Source organism: Bufo bufo, chromosome 2, assembly GCF_905171765.1.
Source record: "Bufo bufo chromosome 2, aBufBuf1.1, whole genome shotgun sequence".
Taxonomy (NCBI): Eukaryota; Metazoa; Chordata; class Amphibia; order Anura; family Bufonidae; genus Bufo; species Bufo bufo.
In genome coordinates, this window is record NC_053390.1 from 31,318,877 (window position 1) to 31,345,060 (window position 26,184).

At 46.0% G+C, this 26,184-nt stretch overlaps 1 protein-coding gene across 1 annotated transcript; it reads left to right on the forward strand.

The window, feature by feature from the left end:
* The first annotated feature begins 23,552 nt into the window (after window positions 1–23,552).
* LOC120990685 (clumping factor A-like) lies at window positions 23,553–25,790 on the forward strand. The gene is made up of 4 exons (XM_040419592.1): window positions 23,553–23,752; window positions 24,410–24,623; window positions 24,873–24,998; window positions 25,236–25,790. Exons 1-4 carry the CDS (start codon window positions 23,553–23,555, stop codon window positions 25,788–25,790), a joined length of 1,095 nt encoding a protein of 364 aa, XP_040275526.1.
* The last annotated feature ends 394 nt before the right edge of the window (window positions 25,791–26,184 follow it).

A 26,184-nucleotide genomic window follows, 5' to 3' on the forward strand; every position in this document is an offset into this window, starting at 1 on the left:
TATGGGAAAAAATGCCTGATCCGGCATTCAGGCAAGTCTTCAGTTTTTTTAGCCGGAGATAAAACCGTAGCATGCTGCGGTTTTCTCTTTTGCCTGATCAGTCAAAACGACTGAACTGAAGACATCCTGATGCAAACTGAACGGATTACTCTCCATTCAGAATGCATGGGGACACACCTGATCAGTTCTTTTCCGGTATAGAGCCCCTGTGACGGAACTCAGTGCCGGAAAAGAACAACGCAAGTGTGAAAGTAGCCTAAGTTCACTTTGTGTGTACTTTTCTCGGCTCTGTTTAAATGTTTTGTTACCTTTATTGAAGAAAATAAAATATTGGATTAAAAAAGAAAGAAAGATGAGACTTCCACCGAAGGGGTTAATGCACCATTAAACAGGGGCTGGTGCTGGTATACAGTTTGGCTGGTTAGGTTGGGGGCACAATATGCATATTATTGGTGGTCTGGCCTGAAATCTGCTGCAGATTATCTGACAGTAAACACTGGATATTAATCAGCTCTGGCATACCCACTTCTCCAACCCCAGCGCTCTCCTGCCGTACAGGTGAGAGCCCTTCTTCTACCATCTGCGTCTCCTCCTTTTCCACATCATCTAATATTGATGAGAATATACTATCAGGAACATCCAGCTCCTTCTCTCTCTGCATCTTGCTGACTATCTAGGACATTGAGACTTTGAAGGATGATTTGGAAGAAGTAAAGCCAGCAAAAGATGAGGATGGTCATCATTAAGACCTGGGCCCCCTAAGGGGTGCTGACTGGATGGTATTGGTTGGCACACTGGCACCAGAATAATAAAGGCTTCCACCTTATTGGTATTGAATTATATTTACGGCTGATGTAGGAATAAGTAAATGTAGTAATAAATACATAAAACCGACGCAGAATAATTCTCCCTACACTCTCCCTGCACTTTTCCTGCAGTCTCTCTGCACTGTCCCTGCACTCTCCCTGCTTTCTCCCTGTACTCTCCCTGCTTTCTCCCTGTACTCTCCCTGCACTCTCCCTGCTTTCTCCCTGCACTCTCCCTGCTTTCTCCCTGTACTCTCCCGATTTTCTCCCTGCTTTCTCCCTGTACTCTCCCTGCACTCTCCCTGCTTTCTCCCTGTACTCTCCCGATTTTCTCCCTGTACTCTCCCTGCTTTCTCCCTGCACTCTCCCTGATTTCTCCCTGCACTCTCCCTGCTTTCTCCCTGTACTCTCCCTGTTTTCTCCCTGTACTCTCCCTGCTTTCTCCCTGCACTCTCCCTGCTTTCTCCCTGCACTCTCCCTGCTTTCTCCCTGTACTCTCCCTGTTTTCTCCCTGTACTCTCCCTGCTTTCTCCCTGCACTCTCCCTGATTTCTCCCTGCACTCTCCCTGCTTTCTCCCTGTACTCTCCCTGTTTTCTCCCTGTACTCTCCCTGCATTCTCCCGGCACTGTTCCTGCAGTCTCCCTGCACTCTCCCTGTTTTCTCCCTGCACTCTCTTTCTCCAATATTGTCCTATTAACACTTTACAGCAACTCTGTCATTAAAGCATGAGCACTTGCCATGTCTCTTCCTATGTTCAGCTCACAATACAATGGCGGAGACCGCGACGGATGAGGGTTTTATAGGGCTGTGATATCACAGGGGATGGCTTGGCTGTACGGTATTATGTGTGATCTCTTGTTCCCGGGCTTCTTACTTTCACTTTGTAACACGTGCAGCCGCCATTTTAGGAAAACCTGATTTATTACCACGAAGTGCAAGGAAATGCGGATTCGTTTTGAATTAAAGTTTTCCTAAACTTCGGACTGAATTCCGCTTCGAATGCTTCGCTTCACTCAACACTAATTATCAGAGGTGATTTCATGTATGATTATTATGGTTCATGTATGACTATTAGAGGTGACTTCATGTATAACAATGTACAGAATATAACATTCACACTCTGTGTATGTCATCACTGGAAAGTTCACAGATTACAGTAGTGAGAATAGCCAGTATGACATTCTCATAGCTCACATATATTTCCACTTATGAAGGATGACAGTAGAAGAATGGATGGAAATCCACTGATTATCTCTCACCCAGGGGTGGTCCAGTATAGAAAGCTTATTGCCCCTTCTAACAGAAGATATTGTACAAAGTAGAGAACCCTTGTAGGAAATTATGCGGTTAACGTATAACCAGTCTCTGTGGACAAATGTCCCAAGACTAGGACGTACCATGTTCTCAATAACAGCATAGAAATCAAGGGAGTGTAAACCAACATGTATTTACTTTTTAAAAGTATGGGATTCAGGATACATCATGTGAGCTTTGTAGAGCAGAAAATAAGTTATAGTTCTCCTATACTGCACCCCATCTGGTCAGGAGTGGTATTACATGTCACACTTGTCAATGGTTTATCACATAACAGCACACCATGTGGTCAGAAGAGGTATTACATATAACACTTATCAATGGTTTTATCACATAACAGCACACCATGTGGTCAGGAGAGGTATTACATGTAACACTTATCAATGGTTTATCACTTAGCAGCACACCATGTGGTCAGGAGTGGTATTACATGTAACACTTATCAATGGTTTTATCACTTAACAGCACACCATGTGGTAAGGAGAGGTATTACATGTAACACTTATCAATGGTTTTATCACTTAACAGCACACTATGTGGTCAGGAGAGGTATTACATGTAACACTTGTCAATGGTTTTATCACTTAACAGCACACCATGTGGTCAGGAGAGGTATTACATGTAACACTTGTCAATGGTTTTATCACTTAACAGCACACCATGTGGTAAGGAGAGGTATTACATGTAACACTTATCAATGGTTTTATCACTTAACAGCACACTATGTGGTCAGGAGTGGTATTACATATAACACTTATCAATGGTTTTATCACTTAACAGCACACCATGTGGTCAGGAGTGGTATTACATGTAACACTTGTCAATGGTTTTATCACATAACAGCACACCATGTGGTCAGGAGAGGTATTATATGTAACACTTATCAATGGTTTTATCACTTAACAGCACACTATGTGGTCAGGAGAGGTATTACATGTAACACTTGTCCATGGTTTATCACATAACAGAACACCAAGTGGTCAGGAGTGGTATTACATGTAACACTTATCAATGGCTTATCACTGCTACTTTCACACTAGCGTTGTTTGAATCCGGCGTTCAATTCCGACACCGGAACTGCCCGCCGCATCCGGAAAAACGTGTGAAAACGGATTACATTTGAATCCTGATCAGTATTTTGATCACAATGAAAAAATGCATTGGAAAAAACGGATCAGCCATTTATGGACTTAAACTTTTTTTTTCACATTTTTCGGGTTTAACATGCAAAAGCCGGATCTGGTTTGACAGAACACACGGCGCCGGATCCGGCGTTAATGCAAGTCAATGGGAAAAAGGCCGGATCCGGCGTTCAGTGACAGTGTTCAGGATTTTTGGCCGGAGGTAAAAATACAGCATGCTACTGTTTTCTGAAAAGCCTGATCAGTCAAAAAAGACTGAACTGAAGACATCCTGATGCATCCTGAACGGATTACTCTCCATTCAGAATGCATGGATATAACTGATCAGTTCTTTTCCGGATTTGAGCCCCTAGGACGGAACTCAGCGCCGGAAAAGAAAAACGCTAGTGTGAAAGCACCCTTAACAGCACACCATGTGGTCAGGAGTGGTATTACCTGTAACACTTATCAATGGTTTTATCACATAACAGCACACCATGTGGTCAGGAGTGGTATTACATGTAACACTTATCAATGGTTTTATCACATAACAGCACACCATGTGGTCAGGAGTGGTATTACATGTAACACTTATCAATGGTTTTTTACTTAACAGCACACCATGTGGTCAGGAGTGGTATTACATGTAACACTTATCAATAGTTTATCACATAACAGCACACCATGTGGTCAGGGGAGGTATTACACGTAACACTTATCAATGGTTTTATCACATAACAGCACACCATGTGGTCAGGAGTGGTAAAACATGTAACACTTGTCAATGGTTTATCACATAACAGCACACCATGTGGTCCGGAGTGGTATTGCATGTAACACTTATCAATGGTTTTATCACATAACAGCACACCATGTGGTCAGGAGTGGTATTACATGTAACACTTTTCCATGGTTTTATCACATAACAGCACACCATGTGGTCAGGAGTGGTATTACACGTAACACTTATCAATGGTTTTATCACATAACATCACACCATGTGGTCAGGAGAGGTATTACACGTAACACTTTTCAATAGTTGATCACTTAACAGCACACCATGTGGTCAGGAGTGGAAATTACATGTAATACTTGTTAATGGTTTATCACATAACAGCACACCATGTGGTCAGGGGAGGTATTACACGTAACACTTATCAATGGTTTTATCACATAACATCACACCATGTGGTCAGGAGAGGTATTACACGTAACACTTTTCAATAGTTGATCACTTAACAGCACACCATGTGGTCCGGAGTGGAAATTACATGTAACACTTGTCAATGGTTTATCACATAACAGCACACCATGTGGTCAGGAATGGTATTACATGTAACACATCAAACAAAACCCTGGCGTTCTGTTAATGTCGTTAGGCCTGCAAAGTGTCACTTGTTTATTAATTTGCATATGCACAAATATCCAAATTCTTCCTTAAAATAAAATAATAAAATGAGTGAAAAACTGAATTATTGACATGTTTATATTATTTGCATATGTATTTTTTGCGTGCAAAATATGCAATGAAATATAAAGTGCAAATAGAAACCTTAGGGCTCCTATCCCCATAAACATCTTCAGCTGAGGATATATACTCCTGCAGTCGAAGATATATAGCGATTAAGCACCTATAGAACATACAGATACAGAGAGAGAAGCCTAATTGTACATAATATACAAGCAGGGTTTAATGTATGAGGTAGACATGAATGGGATGATATGAGATACATTTTATATTATAAAAAGAAATGGTAAAATCACACTTTTTTAATATTTTGATCAGTGAATACAAAATATGTGTTTAAATGACAAAACGCACTATAGAAACGCAAAGAAAACGCAGGCGCGTCTTTTGCCCTTCTCTGCTATTTTGGCATTTTCAGCCTTTTTTTTGGCATTTTTCTCAATTTTCATCTCGGGAAGTTTTAGAAATTGTGAAAAGCTGAATACTAATACTCGTAAAGGAGATAGTATGAGAAAGTACTTAAAAGTCCATAATACGATCTGATCCATCCAGTATATATTGATTTGGACTACATTAGAGTGATAAGTACCTCCGCTCCTTCTAATTAAAGTATAAAAGGGCCCAAAATAGCGCAGAGTATTATCCCCCACTGATGAGAGAGCAGCGAGCTCTGAAACGCGTCCGGACTTGAGGCAGATAATACATATGATACGTTGGATCCGCTACATTCATTTCTATGGGGCCGTCTGGACCTGTTCCGTAAAATTGCGGAACAGATGCGGACCCGTTTTGCGGACCTGTGAATGGACCCATAGGGATTGATTGTGGGTCAAGTATAAGGATGCAGACAGATAGGACATTTGCATAATAATGTTTATATTTTTACTACGTTTATTATAAATAATCTGTTTTTGAATACATGAATATGTTTACCCTCCTTTCTATATGAGAAGCCTCACGACGAATCACCGCGCCCCTCCCCCACCCTGCTGCGCGCTCCGCAGAAATGATAATTGATTGCCGGGGCTCCCGATGTCTCCCATGAATATCTTCTAGATGGAAACCTCTGGTCTGCCGGCTCCTCTGCCCGCCGCATGCATGTTAAGTACAGATAAATATTCTTCTAAGTCTTTGTAGTCGATACCGGCGTCCCCGCGGACTGTCAGTCACATGTCCTGTGCGCGAGGATCATCGGAATCACTGCCGTCATTTTATGTTAATGGATTCAAACTTTCTTTCTTCATCCCCAATTGAAACTTTTCATCGTTGGGGCTTCGTATTCAGACAACAAAATGCGAGCAGAAAAAAAAAAACGTATATTCTGTTCAAGCCTTAAAATGTAATACACGGAAAGTTCTAGGCCTCATTAGTCACAGTCTGTCCTCGTCGGTGTTATCTGACGTCACAGGTGACATAGCGAAGATGCACGGTTCCCGTCACCTGTTACATTACGTGTCGCCCTGTTATGTCATATGGGGTGCACTGAGCGAAGATTGGAACCCCTCCAGTCCTACGGTTTAAGGAATCCTGTGATACAGTTGAATATAGAGAGATATTCCTACAGCCCTGCCACTGCCCCCACTTGTCTCTAGGGCGGGGCTTAGGGGGCAGGGCTTAGGGGGTGGGCGGGGCTGACTGATAACGACTATATAAACTGACTATGGTCTCTGCGGTACTGGTCTCTGCTGCACTGGTCTCTGCTGCCCTGGTCTCTGCTGCACTGGTCTCTGCTGCACTGGTCTCTGCTGCACTGGTCTCTGCTGCACTGGTCTCTGCGGTACTGGTCTCTGCTGCACTGGTCTCTGCTGCTCTGGTCTCTGCTGCACTGGTCTCTGCTGCTCTGGTCTCTGCTGCACTGGTCTCTGCTGCTCTGGTCTCTGCTGCACTGGTCTCTGCTGCTCTGGTCTCTGCTGCACTGGTCTCTGCGGCACTGGTCTCTGCTGCACTGGTCTCTGCTGCACTGGTCTCTGCTGCACTGGTCTCTGCTGCCCTGGTCTCTGCTGCACTGGTCTCTGCGGCACTGGTCTCTGCTGCACTGGTCTCTGCTGCACTGGTCTCTGCTGCACTGGTCTCTGCTGCCCTGGTCTCTGCTGCACTGGTCTCTGCTGCACTGGTCTCTGCTGCACTGGTCTCTGCTGCACTGGTCTCTGCGGCACTGGTCTCTGCTGCACTGGTCTCTGCTGCTCTGGTCTCTGCTGCACTGGTCTCTGCTGCTCTGGTCTCTGCTGCACTGGTCTCTGCTGCTCTGGTCTCTGCTGCACTGGTCTCTGCTGCTCTGGTCTCTGCTGCACTGGTCTCTGCGGCACTGGTCTCTGCTGCACTGGTCTCTGCTGCTCTGGTCTCTGCTGCACTGGTCTCTGCTGCTCTGGTCTCTGCTGCACTGGTCTCTGCTGCTCTGGTCTCTGCTGCACTGGTCTCTGCGGCACTGGTCTCTGCTGCACTGGTCTCTGCTGCACTGGTCTCTGCTGCACTGGTCTCTGCTGCACTGGTCTCTGCGGCTCTGGTCTCTGCTGCACTGGTCTCTGCGGCACTGGTCTCTGCTGCACTGGTCTCTGCTGCACTGGTCTCTGCTGCACTGGTCTCTGCTGCACTGGTCTCTGCGGCACTGGTCTCTTCTGCACTGGTCTCTTATGCACTGGTCTCTGCTGCACTGGTCTCTGCTGCACTGTACCGTATTTTTTTAGAGGAGAAAAATAAGAAAAAAATATTTTTCATTACACCTCAGGTCAGACCAGCAATCAGACCCCTAATGTTAATCAGACCTCAGATCAGACCCCCAATACCTCAGATCAACCCCCTAACCTTTAGCCATCTATCAGCCCCCCTTGTCAGCCAAACCCCCCCATATCAGCCATAAGCCACCCATGTCAGCCATAAGCCCCCCATGTCAGCCATAAGCCCCCATGTCAGCCATCAGCCCCCCATGTCAGCCATCTGCCCCCCATGTCAGCCATAAGCCCCCCATGTCAGCCATAACCCCCCCCATATCAGCCATAAGCCCCCCATGTCAGCCATAAGCCCCCCATGTCAGCCATCAGCCCCCCATGTCAGCCATAAGCCCCCTATGTCAGCCATAACCCCCCATATCAGCCATAAGCCACCCATGTCAGCCATAAGCCCCCCATGTCAGCCATAAGCCCCCATGTCAGCCATAAGCCCCCCATGTCAGCCATAAGCCCCCCATGTCAGCCATAAGCCCCCATGTCAGCCATAAGCCCCCCATGTCAGCCATCAGCCCCCCATGTCAGCCATAGGCCCCCATGTCAGCCATCAGCCCACCATGTCAGCCATAAGCCCCCCATGTCAGCCCCCAGGTCAGCCATCAGCCCCTCATGTCAGCCATAACCCCCCCCCATATTAGCCATAAGCCCCCATGTCAGCCATAAGCCCCCCATGTCAGCCATAAGCCCCCCATGTCAGCCCCTCATGTCAGCCATATGTCAGCCCCTCATGTCAGCCATCAGCCCCCAGTGCAAATAAAATAAAAAATAAAGAAACACTTACCTCTCCTGCTCCTGGTCACCATCGCGATCCCCTTCATTCTGCTGTCGGCTGTGTATAGCGGCGCACAGTGTGAGGTCACAGAGAGACCTCACGCTGTGCGCAGACATGCACAGCCGATAGCCGAGCCGAGGACCAGGAAGTGGTGAGTACAGATCCTTCACCGCTTCCTGGTCCTTCTGTACTAATGAAGCGCTTCCATTATGTACAGCGTTAAAGACTTCCCTGATCGCCGCGGCCCGGCAAACCATCTTCCAGGGCCCGGTCCTGGCCCGCGGCCCGGCGGTTGGGGACCGCTGCTGTAAACAACAGCTCAGGCAAGATGGCCGCCCCCATAATCATATTCAGGAAAAAGAATTAAAAAAATCTGCAATTAGAAAATAAAAACAAATTAGAAAAAAAGGAGTTGTGCTGCTATCTGGTTTTAACTGGCAGATAAAAAAAATTTATGACACTTTCCCTTTAATAAATACCTCAAACGAGTGCACCTTAATCCCCTGTACCCGGGGCTCCACTTATTGTGGAAATAGGGCAAAATAATAATAATAAAAAAAAGTCAGTGTTCCCCAGAGGCCTTTTAGTTTTTTAATGATTTTCTGGGAGACATATTATGTGCCAAATAGTAACTTGCCAAAAAGATTTAAAAAAAAAAAAAATAGGGAACCAATTTTAATCATTCATTTTGGGGTCAGTTGCCTATTTAAAAATGTTTATCTACGGTTTATCTAACTTTTTAAAATCATTTTTGTGATTTTTATTTTTTTTACCAGACTTCTAGGGCTTTATATTATATTAATGTTTTATTATATATATATATAAAAAACATTAATATAATATAAAGCCCTAGGAGTCTGGTAAAAAAAAAAAAAAAATCACAAAAATGATTTTAAAAAGTTAGGACCGCTACAGCAGCACAGTATTTACGCCATGACGAGTGCTTATTACTGTCATTTATCATGTTTATATTGCACAAAAATCTAAATTGGGGTCACTTTCAAGACCCCTCCCCCCGTGTATCCTGGTTCGCTTGTAGCGCTTCCTGTCCTTTGATGAAGAGAAGGATGGACCATTGCTAATCTTTTGGGGGGTTAGTAAAGAGGGGGGGTATGCTGTCCTACTGCCCAGTGAGATGAGCTGGGACCACAGGTGTCTTCTTCACGGCCTCTGTCAGGGGCAGTATTTCCATGCCGGGCGCCGCTGATCTCCCGTAGACGGGATTTTTACATGCATTGAATATAAGTTTACCGAGCTGAATGTAAAGCTTTGAGCGATGGCCGCATCAATCACTTGGCTCTCCGCGCTGTACGGGCTGCAGAAGTGGCCGTAAATAATCCCTCCGAAGAGACATTTATTCTGATGTAAGTGCCGTAGATCTGGGTCTCTGCGTCGCCGTAAATAAAGGGCCTCTGGCTGGTGACAGACGAGCGGCGTCAGGCTCCTCACCCCCCCCCCTCCGAGATGTAGCACTAAGCGGCCATGAGCTCTGGGGAACATGAGCAGTGTTATCTCCTCTCACCTGATCGCCAAACCGCCACCGCCTCATCACGGGGTTAATCCTGCTCCACAATGGACCGACATGCTCTCTACCGCTACCATCCACCTCAGGGGCACCTCATAGCGTTCAGACAAACCCCCCACCACTATCTGACCGATCCTTTTCATGATCCCATTAAGGGGTCGCCCCCATTTGGAAACCCCCTCAAAAGCAGGGATATATGGTTGCAAGACCTCATTGGGGGCCCCTCCATACTAGAAGGGGCAAGTGACTTGGCCAGGTCCAGATGGGACATTGGGGCCCATCACTGTGTCTATGCCGACCATGTCCAACCACGATGGAAAAGTAATATTAAAAGGGGAGTAGAATATCAAGGACTGAGGTCCTCAGGATTAGGGATGAGCGAATCAAATCCAACGAAGTGGCCTTCCATCCGAATTTCAGGATAAATTCGGTTCTCCGCGAAGCCGAATTTCCTCGTGCTTTCATGCTAAAATAGTGTAAAAAACAAAAAAAATCATACTTACTTCCTCCATTTGCTCTCAACGGGCTGGACGCTGCCATCTTGACGTGCGTGGTGACGTCATCTCAGGCAGCTTGAGATTTCGCAACAGATTTTCAAGCAAGATGGCGGTGGCCGGCCCGTCGCGAGTAAATGGAGGCAGTAAGTAGGATGTCATTTTTTTTTTCAATGTTCATTTTACACAGTTTTTACTTTCAGGTGCCGCGATCATGTATGTATGCGGCATCTGAGGGGTACATCCTCATCCTCATCAATGGATCCGGGGTGCAATACCAAGAACCGCCACTATATAAGGAATGGCGCTGCTGATCGATGGGAGTGCCCGGAGTCCGACGCCCCCCGGTCTGAAAAGTCAAGGAGTAGGACGCCACTCCTGTCCTGAAAAATCAAGGAGTCGGATTCCCCCTCCCCCCGATCTGAAAAGTCAAGGAGTAGGACGCCACCCCGATCTGAACAGTCAAGGAGTAGGACGCCACCCCTGATCTGAAAAGTCAAGGAGTAGGACGCCACCCCTGATCTGAAAAGTCAAGGAGTAGGACGCCACCCCTGATCTGAAAAGTTAAGGAGTAGGATGCCCCCCTGATCTGAAAAGTCAAGGAGTCGGATCTCCCCCGATCTGAAAAGTCAAGAAGTAGGACCCCCTCCCTGATCTGAAAACTCAAGAAGTAGGATGCCCCCCCTGATCTGAAAACTCAAGGAGTAGGACGCCACCCCTGATCTGAAAAGTCAAGGAGTAGGACGCCACCCCTGATCTGAAAAGTCAAGGAGTAGGACGCCACCCCTGATCTGAAAAGTTAAGGAGTAGGATGCAACCCTGATCTGAAAAGTCAAGAAGTAGGATGCCCCCCGATCTGAAAACTCAAGGAGTAGGATGCCCCCCCGATATGAAAACTCAAGGAGTAGGACCCCCCCCCCCCCCGATCTGAAAAGTCAAGGAGTCGGATGGCCTCCCGATCTGTAGGACGCCACCCCTGATCTGAAAAGTCAAGGAGTAGGACGCCCCCCCCCCCCCCGATTTGAAAGGTCAAGGAGTCGGATCCCCCCCCCCGATCTGAAAAGTTAAGAAGTAGGACGCCCCCCTTGATCTGAAAATTCAAGAAGTAGGATGCCCCCCGATCTGAAAACTCAAGGAGTAGGATGCCCCCCCGATATGAAAACTCAAGGAGTAGGACGCCCCCCCCCCGATCTGAAAAGTCAAGGAGTCGGATGGCCTCTCGATCTGTAAAGTCAAGGAGTAGGACGCCCCCCCGAGGCCTCTTTCACACGGGTGTGTGCGCCACGTTGCCGTATTGCAGACCGCATTTGCGTATATCCGCAAGACACGGGTGCCGTTCTATGGGCATTCCGCATCACAGATGAGGACCCATTCACTTCAATAGGTCCGCAAATCCGGAGATGCGGAATGGTGCGGAACGGAATCATGGAACGGAACCCTACGGAAGCACTACAGAGTGATTCCGTGGGGTTTCGTCCTGTACTTCCGTTCCGCAAAAAGATAGAACATGTCCTATCTTTTTGCGGAACGGCCGGATCGCGGACCTATTCAAGTGAATGGGTCCGCGATCTGCTGCGGCTGCCCCACGGACTGTGCCCACGGACGCCTGTGTGAAAGAGGCCTGATCCTGGAAAATCCCTTCAATGGATTTCTGGATGAGATGCATCCACCCCTCCCCCGACCCCATTCTGAACACGTCCAATATCTGAACTAATTAAAAACATCCCTTCACCTCCGGGGTCGTATCATCATGGAAGGAAATAAATGACCGCCACTGAGGAACGGAATAAACCTGGCGGCTCCGGAGAAACGGAAGGAAACTTATCTGCAAGTTGAGAGACGTTATGAAGTAATCACATATTTCAAGGGCAAGTCACAAAGCAGCAAATAAATCTGATATGAAAGCATCTCGTCTGCGCCGTGACATCCTCGTGGCGGTTTTATTGTGACAAGTTCCTGGTACGTGGCCAAATGAAAGATGATAAAAATAAAGGCACAATGGGGCGGGTGGCGGAGCACAATAATGCAGGCTTTCAAATAATGAAAAAAGCCAAAGGGTGAAGAGGGGACCTCATGTTACCGAGGAGGTAGAGGGGGACGCGAGGACGCTGCGAATATACCGCATCACAGTCTGCAGAGAGAAGGCTGGATAAAATAACCCACACGGAGAGGAGCACGCCCACTACATCCCATATGTGTGCACGCCCACTACATCCCATATGTGTGCACGACCACTACATCCCATAGGTGTGCACGCCCATTACATCCCATATGTGTGCACGACCACTACATCCCATATGTGTGCACGACCACTACATCCCATGTGTGCACGACCACTACATCCCATAGGTGTGCACGCCCATTACATCCCATATGTGTGCACGACCACTACATCCCATGTGTGCACGACCACTACATCCCATAGGTGTGCACGCCCATTACATCCCATATGTGTGCACGACCACTACATCCCATGTGTGCACGACCACTACATCCCATAGGTGTGCACGCCCATTACATCCCATATGTGTGCACGACCACTACATCCCATATGTGTGCACGCCCACTACATCCCATGTGTGCACGACCACTACATCCCATATGTGTGCACGACCACTACATCCCATGTGTGCACGCCCACTACATCCCATGTGTGCACGCCCACTACATCCCATAGGTGTGCACGCCCACTACATCCCATAGGTGTGCACGCCCACTACATCCCATGTGTGCACGACCACTACATCCCATATGTGTGCACGACCACTACATCCCATACGTGTGCACGCCCACTACATCCCATATGTGTGCACGCCCACTACCTCCCATGTTTGTGCACATCCACTACATCCCATGTGTGTGCACGACCACTACATCCCATATGTGTGCACGCCCACTACATCCCATATGTGTGCACGACCACTACATCCCATATGTGTGCACGCCCACTACATCCCATATGTGTGCACGCCCACTACATCCCATAGGTGTGCACGCCCACTACATCCCATGTGTGCACGACCACTACATCCCATATGTGTGCACGACCACTACATCCCATACGTGTGCACGCCCACTACATCCCATATGTGTGCACGCCCACTACCTCCCATGTTTGTGCACATCCACTACATCCCATGTGTGTGCACGACCACTACATCCCATATGTGTGCACGCCCACTACATCCCATATGTGTGCACGACCACTACATCCCATATGTGTGCACGCCCACTACATCCCATATGTGTGCACGCCCACTACATCCCATATGTGTGCACGCCCACTACATCCCATATGTGTGCACGCCCACTACATCCCATGTTTGTGCACATCCACTACATCCCATGTGTGTGCACGACCACTACATCCCATATGTGTGCACGCCCACTACATCCCATATGTGTGCACGACCACTACATCCCATATGTGTGCACGCCCACTACATCCCATATGTGTGCACGCCCACTACATCCCATATGTGTGCACGCCCACTACATCCCATAGGTGTGCACGCCCACTACATCCCATACGTGTGCACGACTACTACATCCCATGTGTGCACGCCCACTACATCCCATATGTGTGCACGCCCACTACATCCCATATGTGTGCACGACCACTACATCCCATATGTGTGCACGCCCACTACATCCCATATGTGTGCACGCCCACTACATCCCATATGTGTGCACGACCACTACATCCCATATGTGTGCACGCCCACTACATCCCATACGTGTGCACGACCACTACATCCCATAGGTGTGCACGCCCACTACATCCCATATGTGTGCACATCCACTACATCCCATGTTTGTGCACGACCACTACATCCCATATGTGTGCACGCCCACTCCAGACATCTAGGTCAGACATGGACAGTACAGCAGATATAGGGAGACCCTTGGCACCTGCTCATTTAATACTAGTGGACAAATAGGGCCCTGGGACAGAGGGGCCCCTACTACTGCTCAACATGGAGACACTACGTTTTCATGGAGGGGACACTAGGTGAGCTCAGTGCAAAGAGATCTGTAAAGCTTCACTATAATTCATAGGGCCCCATAGCAAAATAAGATGGGGCCCCCACCGCCTAGTATAAGAAAATTAAAACAGTCCCAGCAAAAATAAAAGGTATATAATAGCACCATGTCCCAAAAAGCCCGGGTTAGAGCAGAAAGCCGCCATATGGTTATTCCCCACGAGAAGGTGCAATGTTCTTGAGCCTGATTGCCCCCCCCCCAACCTTCGGGCCCCGTAGTTCTTCGGCTGGAGTGACGCCGGTGCAGTCTCCATTGCTGTCAATGGTAACTGGATCAATTCCTGGAGAGTTTTATAACCCACATAATCGCTACCAATAAAGCCCGTCTCGGGGGGCGCAGATTCCACCATGTTCCTTGGCATTGCCACAACATTACGTGACCGCATTGTTTTATTACGCGACCGACTTAGGACTCACTGGGGGTCATTTACGAACATTTTTACGCCAGTTTCTTGCTTATTAAAAAATTGCTTGACCCCTTTTGATACTTTTTAAACACCTGTACGACAATATTTTGTCGCACTGCGGTTTTTAATCCGTTCTCGCTACTTGGGAGGGGTGGGGACGTGGCGGGGGCCAGGACGTCCGCTTCAGTAAATTTACTATAATTTATACCTGCAAACAGGTGAAAAAGAGGAGTAAAAGTAGAGGGGGAACGAAGGGCGGTGTAAACAGGAGCTCTCTGCAAATGACCCCCATTCTCTCCTTTTTATTCTTCTCCTCCATCTTGCTTTATGGCTCTCATCACGTGGACGAGGACGAGGTTTGTGAAGTTTATTTTGCAGTCGTTTTTATAGCCAGAATTACCAAACTTCTCCAACAGCCTTAATTAAAATGGAGTTTTAATTAACTCGGATTCAAGCAGTGACATAAATGTTCACGACCATCACAGAGTAACGAGCTCATAACGGGGACATTCTCCTACACCAGAGGGGGGGTCGGTCCCTGTGACAGGTGGGGACTCGCTGCAAACGCTTACATGCCCTAGATGACGCTCAGGACAACTACCCACGATGACTAACACTCCCAACAGGCTAAACCTCCAGGATGATTACCCACTAAATGCTCCACCTCGTTACGAGGACATCTCCACATCAGCGCTGAAGGCTTCATATGCCTTTGAGAGACTGATACATTGTAGCAGGAGGCGTGGACCCCATAGACTTCTAGAAGGGCCAAAATATCTTCTGTACATGGGAAGAGGAGCCTTAGATAGGTGGGCAACCGTCCTCCTGGTCAGAGCTAGGAAGGGAAGCAAGATAGATAGATAGATAGATAGATAGATAGATAGATTATAGATAGATAATAGATAATAGATAGATAGATAATAGATAAATAATAGATAGATAATAGATAGATAATAGATATATAGATAGATAGATATGAGATAGATAGATAGATAATAGATAGATAGATAGATAGATAGATAGATAGATAGATAGATATGAGATGGATAGATAGATAGATAATAGATAATAGATAATAGATAATAGATAATAGATAATAGATAATAGATAGATAATAGATAATAGATAGATAGATAATAGATAATAGATAGATAATAGATAATAGATAATAGATAATAGATAATAGATAATAGATAGATAATAGATAGATAATAGATAGATAATAGATAGATAATAGATAGATAATAGATAATAGATAATAGATAGATAATAGATAGATGGATAGATAATAGATAGATAATAGATAGATAATAGATAATAGATAATAGATAGATAATAGATATTAGATAATAGATAGATAATAGATAATAGATAGATAATAGATAATAGATAGATAGATAATAGATAGATAGATAGATAGATAGATAGATAGATAATAGATAGATAATAGATAGATAGATAGATAGATAGATAGATAGATATGAGATAGATATGAGATGGATAGATAGATGATAGATAGATAGATAATAGATAGATAGATAGATAGATAGATAGATAGATAGATAATAGATAATAGATAGATAATAGATAGATAATAGATAATAGATAGATAATAGATAGATGGATAGATAATAGATAGATAGATAATAGATATTAGATAATAGATAATAGATAGATAATAGATATTAGATAATAGATAGATAATAGATAATAGATAGATAATAGATAGATAATAGATAGATAATAGATAATAGATAGATAATAGATAGATAATAGATAGATAGATAATAGATAGATAATAGATAATGATTAGAGATAAGCGAATTTCTCACAAATTCGATTTGGTCGGTTCACTGAATTTTCCGAAAAGATTCGATTCGATCCGAATTTATTCGCGGCAAAACGCGTTAAAAAAATGATATTTCCTGGCTGCAGAGAGCCTTAAGGCTAGGTCTACACGATTATATTTGTTGCGCAACATTTTTTATAAGGATAGTCTATGGTGTCGCACTGCGACATTCTGCGACTGCGATGCGACAGTCGCAAAAAATCCATTCGAGATAGATTTTTAAGCAACTGCCGCCTCGCAGTCGCAGCATGCCACATTGCAACCCCATAGACCAGAGATGCTCAACCTGCAGCCCTCCAGCTGTGGTAAAACTACAACTCCCACAATGCCCTTCTGTAGGATGATAGCTGTAGGCTGTCAGGGAATGATGGGAGTTGTGGTTTTGCAACAGCTGGAGGGCCGCAGGTTGAGCATGCCTGCCATAGACTATCATTATAAAAATTGTCGCGCGACACATGTCGTTGTGTAGACCTCACCTTATAGTGGTGTAGAACAGTGATGGCCAGTTCGCATTGTTCCCCGCGAACACATGCGGGCTGCCATCTTTTCTCACAAGTCCGACGAGGCACAGGTAAGTCCTTACCTGTGCCTGTGCCGCGAGCCGGTCTGAAACAAATACAGTCAGCGGGAGCAGGCAGTTCCGAGAACAGCCCGATGAAGGCCCCCGGCGGCTGTCCTCGGAAACTACCTGCTCCCGCTGACCGTATTTGTTTCAGACCGGCTCGCGGCACAGGCACAGGTAAGGACTTACCTGTGCCTCGTCGGACTTGTGAGAAAAGATGGCAGCCCGTTTGTGTTCGCTAGTGTTGAGCTCGAAAATTCGAAAAGCGAATATTAATCGTGAATATCGTAACTTTGTAAATTCGCGAATATTGCGAATATAGTGCTATATCGAATATTCGTCATTTTTTAACATCGGAAAACATGATTCCTCTCTGCTTCTTTCTTGTGGGTCAATGAGTCATTACAAGCAACTCAAAAAGGAAGGAATCACGTGTTCATATGGAAAATAAAATCACCAATATTCTAAAAAAAACGAAGTTATAGCAATCTAGGGAATATTGGTAAAATACACATAGACTGTACTTTAGCTAATATCGTGCTATAATCTTTTTTTTATTAGTCAATTTTTTTATTTTTTATTAGTCCATTCACACATCCGCAATTCTGTTCCGCATTTTGCAGAATGGAATTGCGGACCCATTCATTTCTATGGGGCCGCACGATGTGCGGCCCCGATCCGGTAATGCGGACCCGCACTTCCGGGTCCGCATTTCTTTTCCCGAAAAAAATAGAACATGCCCTATTCTTGTCAAGAATAGGGCACGTTCTATAAGGCTCCATTCACACGTCCGTAGTGTATTGCGGATCCGCAACACACCCGGCTGGCACCCATAGAAATGCCTATTCTTGTCAGCAATTGCGGACAAGAATAGGACATGTTCTATTTTTTTCCGGAGCCGCGGACCGGAAGATTGGCGGCGCGCTCCGGAAATGCGGATGCGGACAGCACACTGTGTGCTGTCCGCATCCATTCCCTCCCCATAGAGAATGAATGGGTCCGCGGACCACAATTGCGGACATGTGGATGGACCCTTAGTGCCAGCTGTGTGTCGATCCGCAAAATGCGGAGCGCACATTGCCGGTGTCCGTGTTTTGCGGATCCGTGGATCCGCAAAACACACATGGATGTGTGAATGGACCCTTAAACGCTTATACAAGTAGAGCCCCCCCCGACATGGTGGAGAGGGTGTCCTCAGTAAGTGTGTGTTGACGTCACTGATTATTTTGCCCTTCCTCTGATCCGTCAGAACAATAACCCCCAAAAAACGGATCCTGTCTGTGGAGCATCCGCCTTCATTCTTCACTTTTTTTATTCCCCCCCCCCCCCCCTATTTCTACACCCCCCAAAAAAGTTATATAACAATCACAATTCACCGCAGATCGGCTAATAGGACGTACGTATATTTCCTTTTAATACACCCCGTAAATGGCTGTAGTACAATGTAACTTCACCGCTGAACGGCAATTATGACATATATTTTTATCTTTTTTTTTCCTATTAATACACCCCCCCCCCCAAAAAAAAAGTTAAACAATGTATAATGAACGCAGGACGGCTAATAGGATGTATGTCTCTTTCCTATTAATAAACCATGTAAATGGCTGTATCACACAGCACTTGCACCCCAATCACAAGCAAGGTTTGCTGGAATTACTGATGTATCGTATAGTGCAAACAACCTAAAAGCAGCAGTAAAACTGCAATTTGGATCCCCAATTAGTGCAGCAAGGTGTAATATAATCGCTCCTATTACAGGCTGTACACTCTCCTATTGCACCCTGTTCTCCTTTTATAGTGTAGATGATTCCTCCCTATCCTTTCCCTGCACCTCGACTAATCTTTCCCTGAACTTGTAAATCGTTTTTTTTAGCACAATGAAGTCTTTTCTAGCACTGTCCCTAGCGCCTGCTGATGTCTCTCCCTGCACTAAATACACTGGAAAATGGCAGAATCCAAGAAGGCTGAGGCTATTTATAGGACATCACAGGGGTTGGCTGGCTGCTGATTGGCTGCATGCATTGCATTATGGGTGATCCCGCTTTCCCAGAGTTCCTTGCTCCATGTCCTCACACGTGCAGCAGCCATTTTAGGAAAAAATGGGATTCGTTACCACAAAGCGTGAGAAAATTTGGATTAGGTGCAAATCGAATTTTCCCTGAAATTCGGATAGAATTCCACTTTGTCAACTTCGATTTGCTCATCTCTAATAATGATAGATCGATAGTTATGAGATAGATATTTATGAGATAGATAGATAGATAGTTAGTTTAGATATACAGATCCCTAAACAGTAGGTGCACACTATATGGAGAAAAAGTAATGGCTAGAGTCTGGATGTTATACACCTGTAGTAATGGCAGATTGCATGGCTAGGCCCTGAATGTTATACACCTGTAGTAATGGCAGACTGCATGGCTAGAGGCTGGATGTTATATACCTGTAGTAATGGCAGAATGCATGGCTAGGGGCTGGATTTTGTACACCTGTGGTAATGGCAGACTGCATGGCTAGGGGCTGGATGTTGTACACCTTTGGTAATGGAAGACTGCATGACTAGGCCCTGGATGTTACACACCTGTGGTAATAGCAGTCTGCATGACTAGGCCCTGGATGTTATACACCTGTAGTAATGGCAGACTGCATGGCTAGGGGCTGGATGTTGTACACCTGTGGTAATGGAAGACTGCATGACTAGGCCCTGGATGTTGCACACCTGTGGTAATAGCAGTCTGCATGACTAGGCCCTGGATGTTATACACCTGTAGTAATGGCAGACTGCATGGCTAGAGGCTGGATATTATATACCTGTAGTAATGGCAGATTGCATGACGAGAGGTTGGATGTTATACACCTGTAGTAATGACAGACTGCATGGCTAGGCCCTGGATGTTATACACCTGTAGTAATGGCAGATTGCATGACGAGATGTTGGATGTTATACACCTGTAGTAATGACAGACTGCAGGGGTAGAGGCTGGATGTTATACACCTGTAGTAATTGCAGATTGCATGATGAGAGGTTGGATGTTATACACCTGTAATGATTAAGACAAGTGGTCCACGGTTCTATTATCACAGGTGTATAACATCCAGGGCCTAGCCATGCAGTCTGCCATTACTACAGGTGTATAACATCCAACCTCTCATCATGCAATCTGCCATTACTTCAGGTGTATAACATCCAACCTCTAGCCATACAGTCTACCATTATCTCAGATATATAGCATCCAGCCCCTCACCATGCAGTCTGCCATTACCCTAGGTGTATAACATCCAGTACTATCCATGCAGTCTACCATTACCACAGGTGTACAACATCCATCTTCTAGACGTACAGTCTGCCATTACCCTAGGTGTATAACATTCAGCCTCTAGCCATGCAATCTACTATTATCACAGGTGTATAACATCCAGCGCTCGCCATGCAGTCTGCCATTACCCTAGGTGTATAACATCCAACCTCTAGACGTACAGTCTGCCATTACCACAGGTGTATAACATCCAACCTCTAGACGTACAGTCTGCCATTACTTCAGGTGTATAACATCCAGCCTCTAGACGTACAGTCTGCCATTACCACAGGTGTATAACATCCAGCCTCTAGACGTACAGTCTGCCATTAACACAGGTGTATAACATCCAGCCCTTGCCATGCAGTCTGCCATTACCACAGGTGTATAACATCCAGCCTCTAGACGTACAGTCTGCCATTACCACAGGTGTATAACATCCAGCCTCTAGACGTACAGTCTGCCCTTACCACCGATGTATAACATCCAGCCCTCGCCATGCAGTCTGCCATTAGCACAAATGTACTGTATAACATGCTAGGTGTATAACATTCAGCCTCTAGCCATGCAATCTACTATTATCACAGGTGTATAACATCCAGCGCTCGCCATGCAGTCTGCCATTACCATAGGTGTATAACATCCAACCTCTAGACGTACAGTCTGCCATTACCACAGGTGTATAACATCCAGCCTCTAGACGTACAATCTGCCATTAACACAGGTGTATAACATCCAGCCCTCGCCATGCAGTCTGCCATTACCACAGGTGTATAACATCCAGCCTCTAGACGTACAGTCTGCCATTACCACAGGTGTATAACATCCAGCCCTCGCCATGCAGTCTGCCATTACCACAAGTGTATAACATCCAACCTCTAGACGTACAGTCTGCCATTACCACAGGTGTATAACATCCAGCCTCTAGACGTACAATCTGCCATTAACACAGGTGTATAACATCCAGCCCTCGCCATGCAGTCTGCCATTACCACAGGTGTATAACATCCAGCCTCTAGACGTACAGTCTGCCATTACCACAGGTGTATAACATCCAGCCCTCGCCATGCAGTCTGCCATTACCACAAGTGTATAACATCCAGCCTCTAGACGTACAGTCTGCCATTACCACAAGTGTATAACATCCAGCCTCTAGACGTACAGTCTGCCATTACCACAAGTGTATAACATCCAGCCTCTAGATGTACAGTCTGCCATTACCACAGGTGTATAACATCCAGCCTCTAGATGTACAGTCTGCCATTACCACAGGTGTATAACATCCAGCCTCTAGACGTACAGTCTGCCATTACCACAGGTGTATAACATCCAGCCCTCGCCATGCAGTCTGCCGTTACCACAAGTGTATAACATCCAGCCTCTAGACGTACAGTCTGCCATTACCACAAGTGTATAACATCCAGCCTCTAGACGTACAGTCTGCCATTACCACAGGTGTATAACATCCAGCCTCTAGATGTACAGTCTGCCATTACCACCGATGTATAACATCCAGCCCTCGCCATGCAGTCTGCCATTAGCACAAGTGTACTGTATAACATGCTGCAGCCACACTCTGAACTCTTATAGAAAGCCTTCCCAGAAGATGCTGTTCTATTATATATTCATATATATAAAGTTCTAGGAGGACAGCAGGCATTTTCCATCTGTCTCGGTTCTCTCCAGGTGATTCCTCCATTAATCCTCTTTATAACACCATTGGTTTCGCAGTTTCTAGAGAAACGACTAGGGTTTTGTGCAGTTTCAGGTTCAGCTCTTGATCTGTGATGACACCGGGCTGGGAGAGTAAGAGACGTGCGGGGAGGCACGAGGTACCTCGCGGAGCTATTACTGCCTCATTTACGGAGGTCACAGAAGTATAAAGAAGAGACAGAGCTCCCAGTGATTGAATCAGATGGAGCAGCTAAATGTCTGCGGTAAATGGCTGCCTTCAGCACGGCTCATTCCCTGCAGAATGAATGGAAATAGACTTCTGATTCAAGGCCCCGGTGCGGCTCGTGCAGGCGAGACCCTTCTACTGTTAGAATCAGAAGGATCTGTACTTATCACATTTTATCAGAGATATCTGGAAGAGATGAAGGAATTAGCCGCTTCTCCAGAACCTATTGTGCATGGTGAAGCAATGCTAATAATGACTGAAGCCTCCTCAGCATAAAACCACTGGCCAGGAAGAACTGCCAGAGTGACATGGAATAAGCAGCCTGGAGATGGCCCTCAGGATCCAGAAGAAACTGTGCTTACTGTATGTCACCACCACCAGGATCCACTCCCATCTGCTTAGAGGTCAAATGAAAGACAATCTCTACAAGTCAGGGTCCCAGGAACAACCTGAGAGTGGGCTTTGCTTGGAAGCACCAACAGTTATGTGGTCCCTTCTGCCCATCATAGTCATCCTTTCTGCCCACCATAGTTATGAGGTTCATAGACTTCTTTCAGCCCACCATAGTCATGAGACTCATGGCCTCCCTGCTTCCCACCATAGTCATGAGGATCATGGCCTCCTTTCAGCCCATCATAGTCATAAGGGTCTTAGCCTCCTCGCTGCGCACCTTAGTCATATTGGTCATGGCCTCCTTTCTGGCTTTCATAGTGATGAAGATCATGGGTTCTTTTCTGTCCTCCATGGCCTCCATGCTTCCTCTCACAGTCATGATGGTCATGACCTCCTTGCTGCCACCCATAGTCATAAAAGTTATGGCCTCATTGCTGCCCACGATAGTCATGATGGTCATGGACTCCTTTTTGCCCATCATAGTCATGAGAGTCATGGCCTCCCTGCTTCCCACCATAGTTATGAGTATCATGGCCTCCTTTCAGCCCATCATAGTCATGAGGGTCTTAGCCTCCTCGCTGCGCACCTTAGTCATATTGGTCATGGGCTTCTTTCTGGCTTTCATAGTGATGAAGATCATGGGTTCCTTTCTGTCCTCCATAGTCATGATGGCCATGGCCTCCAGGCTTCTCCTCACAGTCATGATGGTCATGACCTCCTTGCTGCCACCCATAGTCATAAACGTTATGGCCTCATTGGTGCCCACGATAGTCACGATGGTCATGGACTCCTTTTTGCCCATCATAGTCATGAGAGTCATGGTCTCTTTGCTGCCACCCACAGTTATGAATGTTATGGCCTCCTTTCTGCCCTCCATAATCATGACAGAGATACCTGAAGACACCTGCTTGGCCAGTCACTGTCTGAGGTGGGTCACTGCTGTGGCCAATGATTGCCTACGTGCAGAGATGGGATGGGACCAGTGGAGAATCTGGATGAAGACACTCTCTGACCATGTAATAGTGATGGAACCTACAAGTTCTCGTTCTTTCCAGGGAGGTGAACACGGTGGCGGTGTACAGTAAGTGGAAGCGATTGCGCAGGACTCTCAGCAGCGGTAATGAGAGCCAATTAAAGCGGCCGACGCTGCTGTGTTTGGGGGAGAGGTCGGGCGGTGGAGGAGACGTGAAGCTTTCTACAGCACCTGAGACTGATTCCTGTTTGAATTAAGCTCGGGCGGCGGCGTTCCCTGCGGTGGAGCCGCTGATCTCTGAGATCAGTCACTGCCGCTCTCCAGACCGGAGGATTTGTTAGTGTTAATGAAAGCGGGAACGAAGTGACCCCAATTATACCGAGCAGCACCAGGAGCCAGGAAGGACTCCGCTCCCGCCACTGACTGTCTGTGGAACTCTGCTGCTTTCTCATAGACCTGGTGCTTCAATCTCTCACCATTCTCCATATCTCTGCTTGCTCTTAGTGAATGGAACCATTTATTAATCTGTATCCTGACCTCATAACTGTCAAAGCTGGACGTTTGCTATAATGTATCCAGTCCAAACACAGCTGAAGAGAACATCACGCTCCTGTCCTGATTGTTTGTTACAGTGTGTCAGTATAAAATCGAAACCTAATGGAATCAAGCTGTTAGCTGCACTGATACATTGTAGCGAACCATCAGCACCTCTTCATCCTATTTTGACCTTTACTTTTATGCCTTCATTTTCCATTCTCTTATCAGCAATGAAGATGAGGATGAAGATTATGCTGAAGATGATGATGATAGTGAATGTGATGGTGATGCTAGTGATGATGATGATGAGAGTGATGATGATGATGATAGTGATGATGATGAGAGTGATAATGATGCTAGTGATGATGATGATGATGATGATAGTGATGATGATGAGAGTGATAATGATGATAATGATGATGAGAGTGATGATGATAATGATGCAAGTGATAATTATGTGAGTGATGGTGATGATGGTGGTGATGATGATGATAGTGATGATGATGAGAGTGATGATGATGATGATGATAGTAAATGTGATGGTGATGCTAGTGATGATGATGGTGATGATGCTAGTGATGGTGGTGATGATGAGAGTGATGATGATAAGAGTGATAATGATGCTAGTGATGATGATGGTGGTGATGATGATAGTGATGATGATAAGAGTGATAATGATGCTAGTGATGAGGATAGTGATGATGGTGATGATGATAGTGATGATGATGATAGTAAATGTGATGGTGATGCTAGTGATGGTGGTGATGATGATGATGCTAGTGATGATGATGATGATGATGATGATGATAGTGATGATGCAAGTGATGAGGATGCTTGTGATGATGATAGTGATGGTGGTGATAATAGTGATAATGATGCTAGTGATGATGATGAGAGTGGTGATGATGATAGTGATGATAATGATGCAAGTGATGAGGATGCTTGTTATGATGATGATGATGATGGTGGTGATGATGAGAGTGATGATGATGATGATGATAATGATGCAAGTGATGAGGATGCTTGTGATGATTATGATGGTGGTGATGATGAGAGTGATGATGATAATGATGCTTGTGATGATGATGATGGTGGTGGTGATGATGATGATGATGATAATGATGCAAGTGACGAGGATGCTTGTGATGATGATGATGGTGGTGATGATGAGAGTGATGATGATGATAATGATGCTTGTGATGATGATGATGATGAGAGTGATGATGATGATGATGCAAGTGATGAGGATGCTTGTGATGATGATGATGGTGGTGATGATGAGAGTGATGATGATGATGATAATGATGCCTATGATGATGATGAGATTGATGATGATGATGATGATGCAAGTGATGAGGATGCTTGTGATGATGATGATGGTGGTGATGATGAGAGTGATGATGATGATGATGATAATGATGCAAGTGATGAGGATGATTGTGATGATGATGATGGTGGTGATGATGAGAGTGATGGTGATGATGATGATGATGATAATGATGCTTGTGATGATGATGATGGGGGGCTGCACACAGGTACACGGTGCAGTTATCTTGCAGCGAGCAGTCACGTGACCAGGTTGTTGATGTTTACAGCGGAGGTGAAGTAATGAAGTGCGCGGCTAATGAGATTAATTACCAGACACGGAGTTCTGCAGCGCAAAATAAATAATCGCACTTTCTAATGGAGTCAGTGTGAGGATGCTCGGGGGAGGGGGAGGCCTGCACTTCATGTACTGATGTGAGTGCGGGGAATGTCCGTCAGTGGTAACTGAGGAGAAGCAGAGTCTGAACACGTCTCTAGGAGCAGTGGCGGTCTTGACAATGCAATGGTGTGGGGCCCCTTGACAGGCGAGTCAGGCAGTGCAGGAACCTACAGCTCCCATTCCTGCTCTTCACCCGTGTAATCCTCAGGTCCCTAGACCTGAAGCCTATGAGGCAGCGCAACGGCGCCAGCGGTCGCGGTCAATTCGAGCTCCTGCACCAGGTCTTAGATGGCGCAAT

Bases quoted from the DNA above. Each gene is read 5' to 3' on its own strand.
- LOC120990685 (XM_040419592.1), top strand. From the start codon at position 23,553: ATGACAGAGATACCTGAAGACACCTGCTTGGCCAGTCACTGTCTGAGG. The intron at 23,753-24,409 runs GTAAGTGGAAGC...TTCTCTTATCAG, and splicing joins GAACACGGTGGCGGTGTACA to CAATGAAGATGAGGATGAAG. The intron at 24,999-25,235 runs GCAAGTGATGAG...GGTGATGATGAG, and splicing joins ATGATGATGATAGTGATGAT to AGTGATGATGATAATGATGC.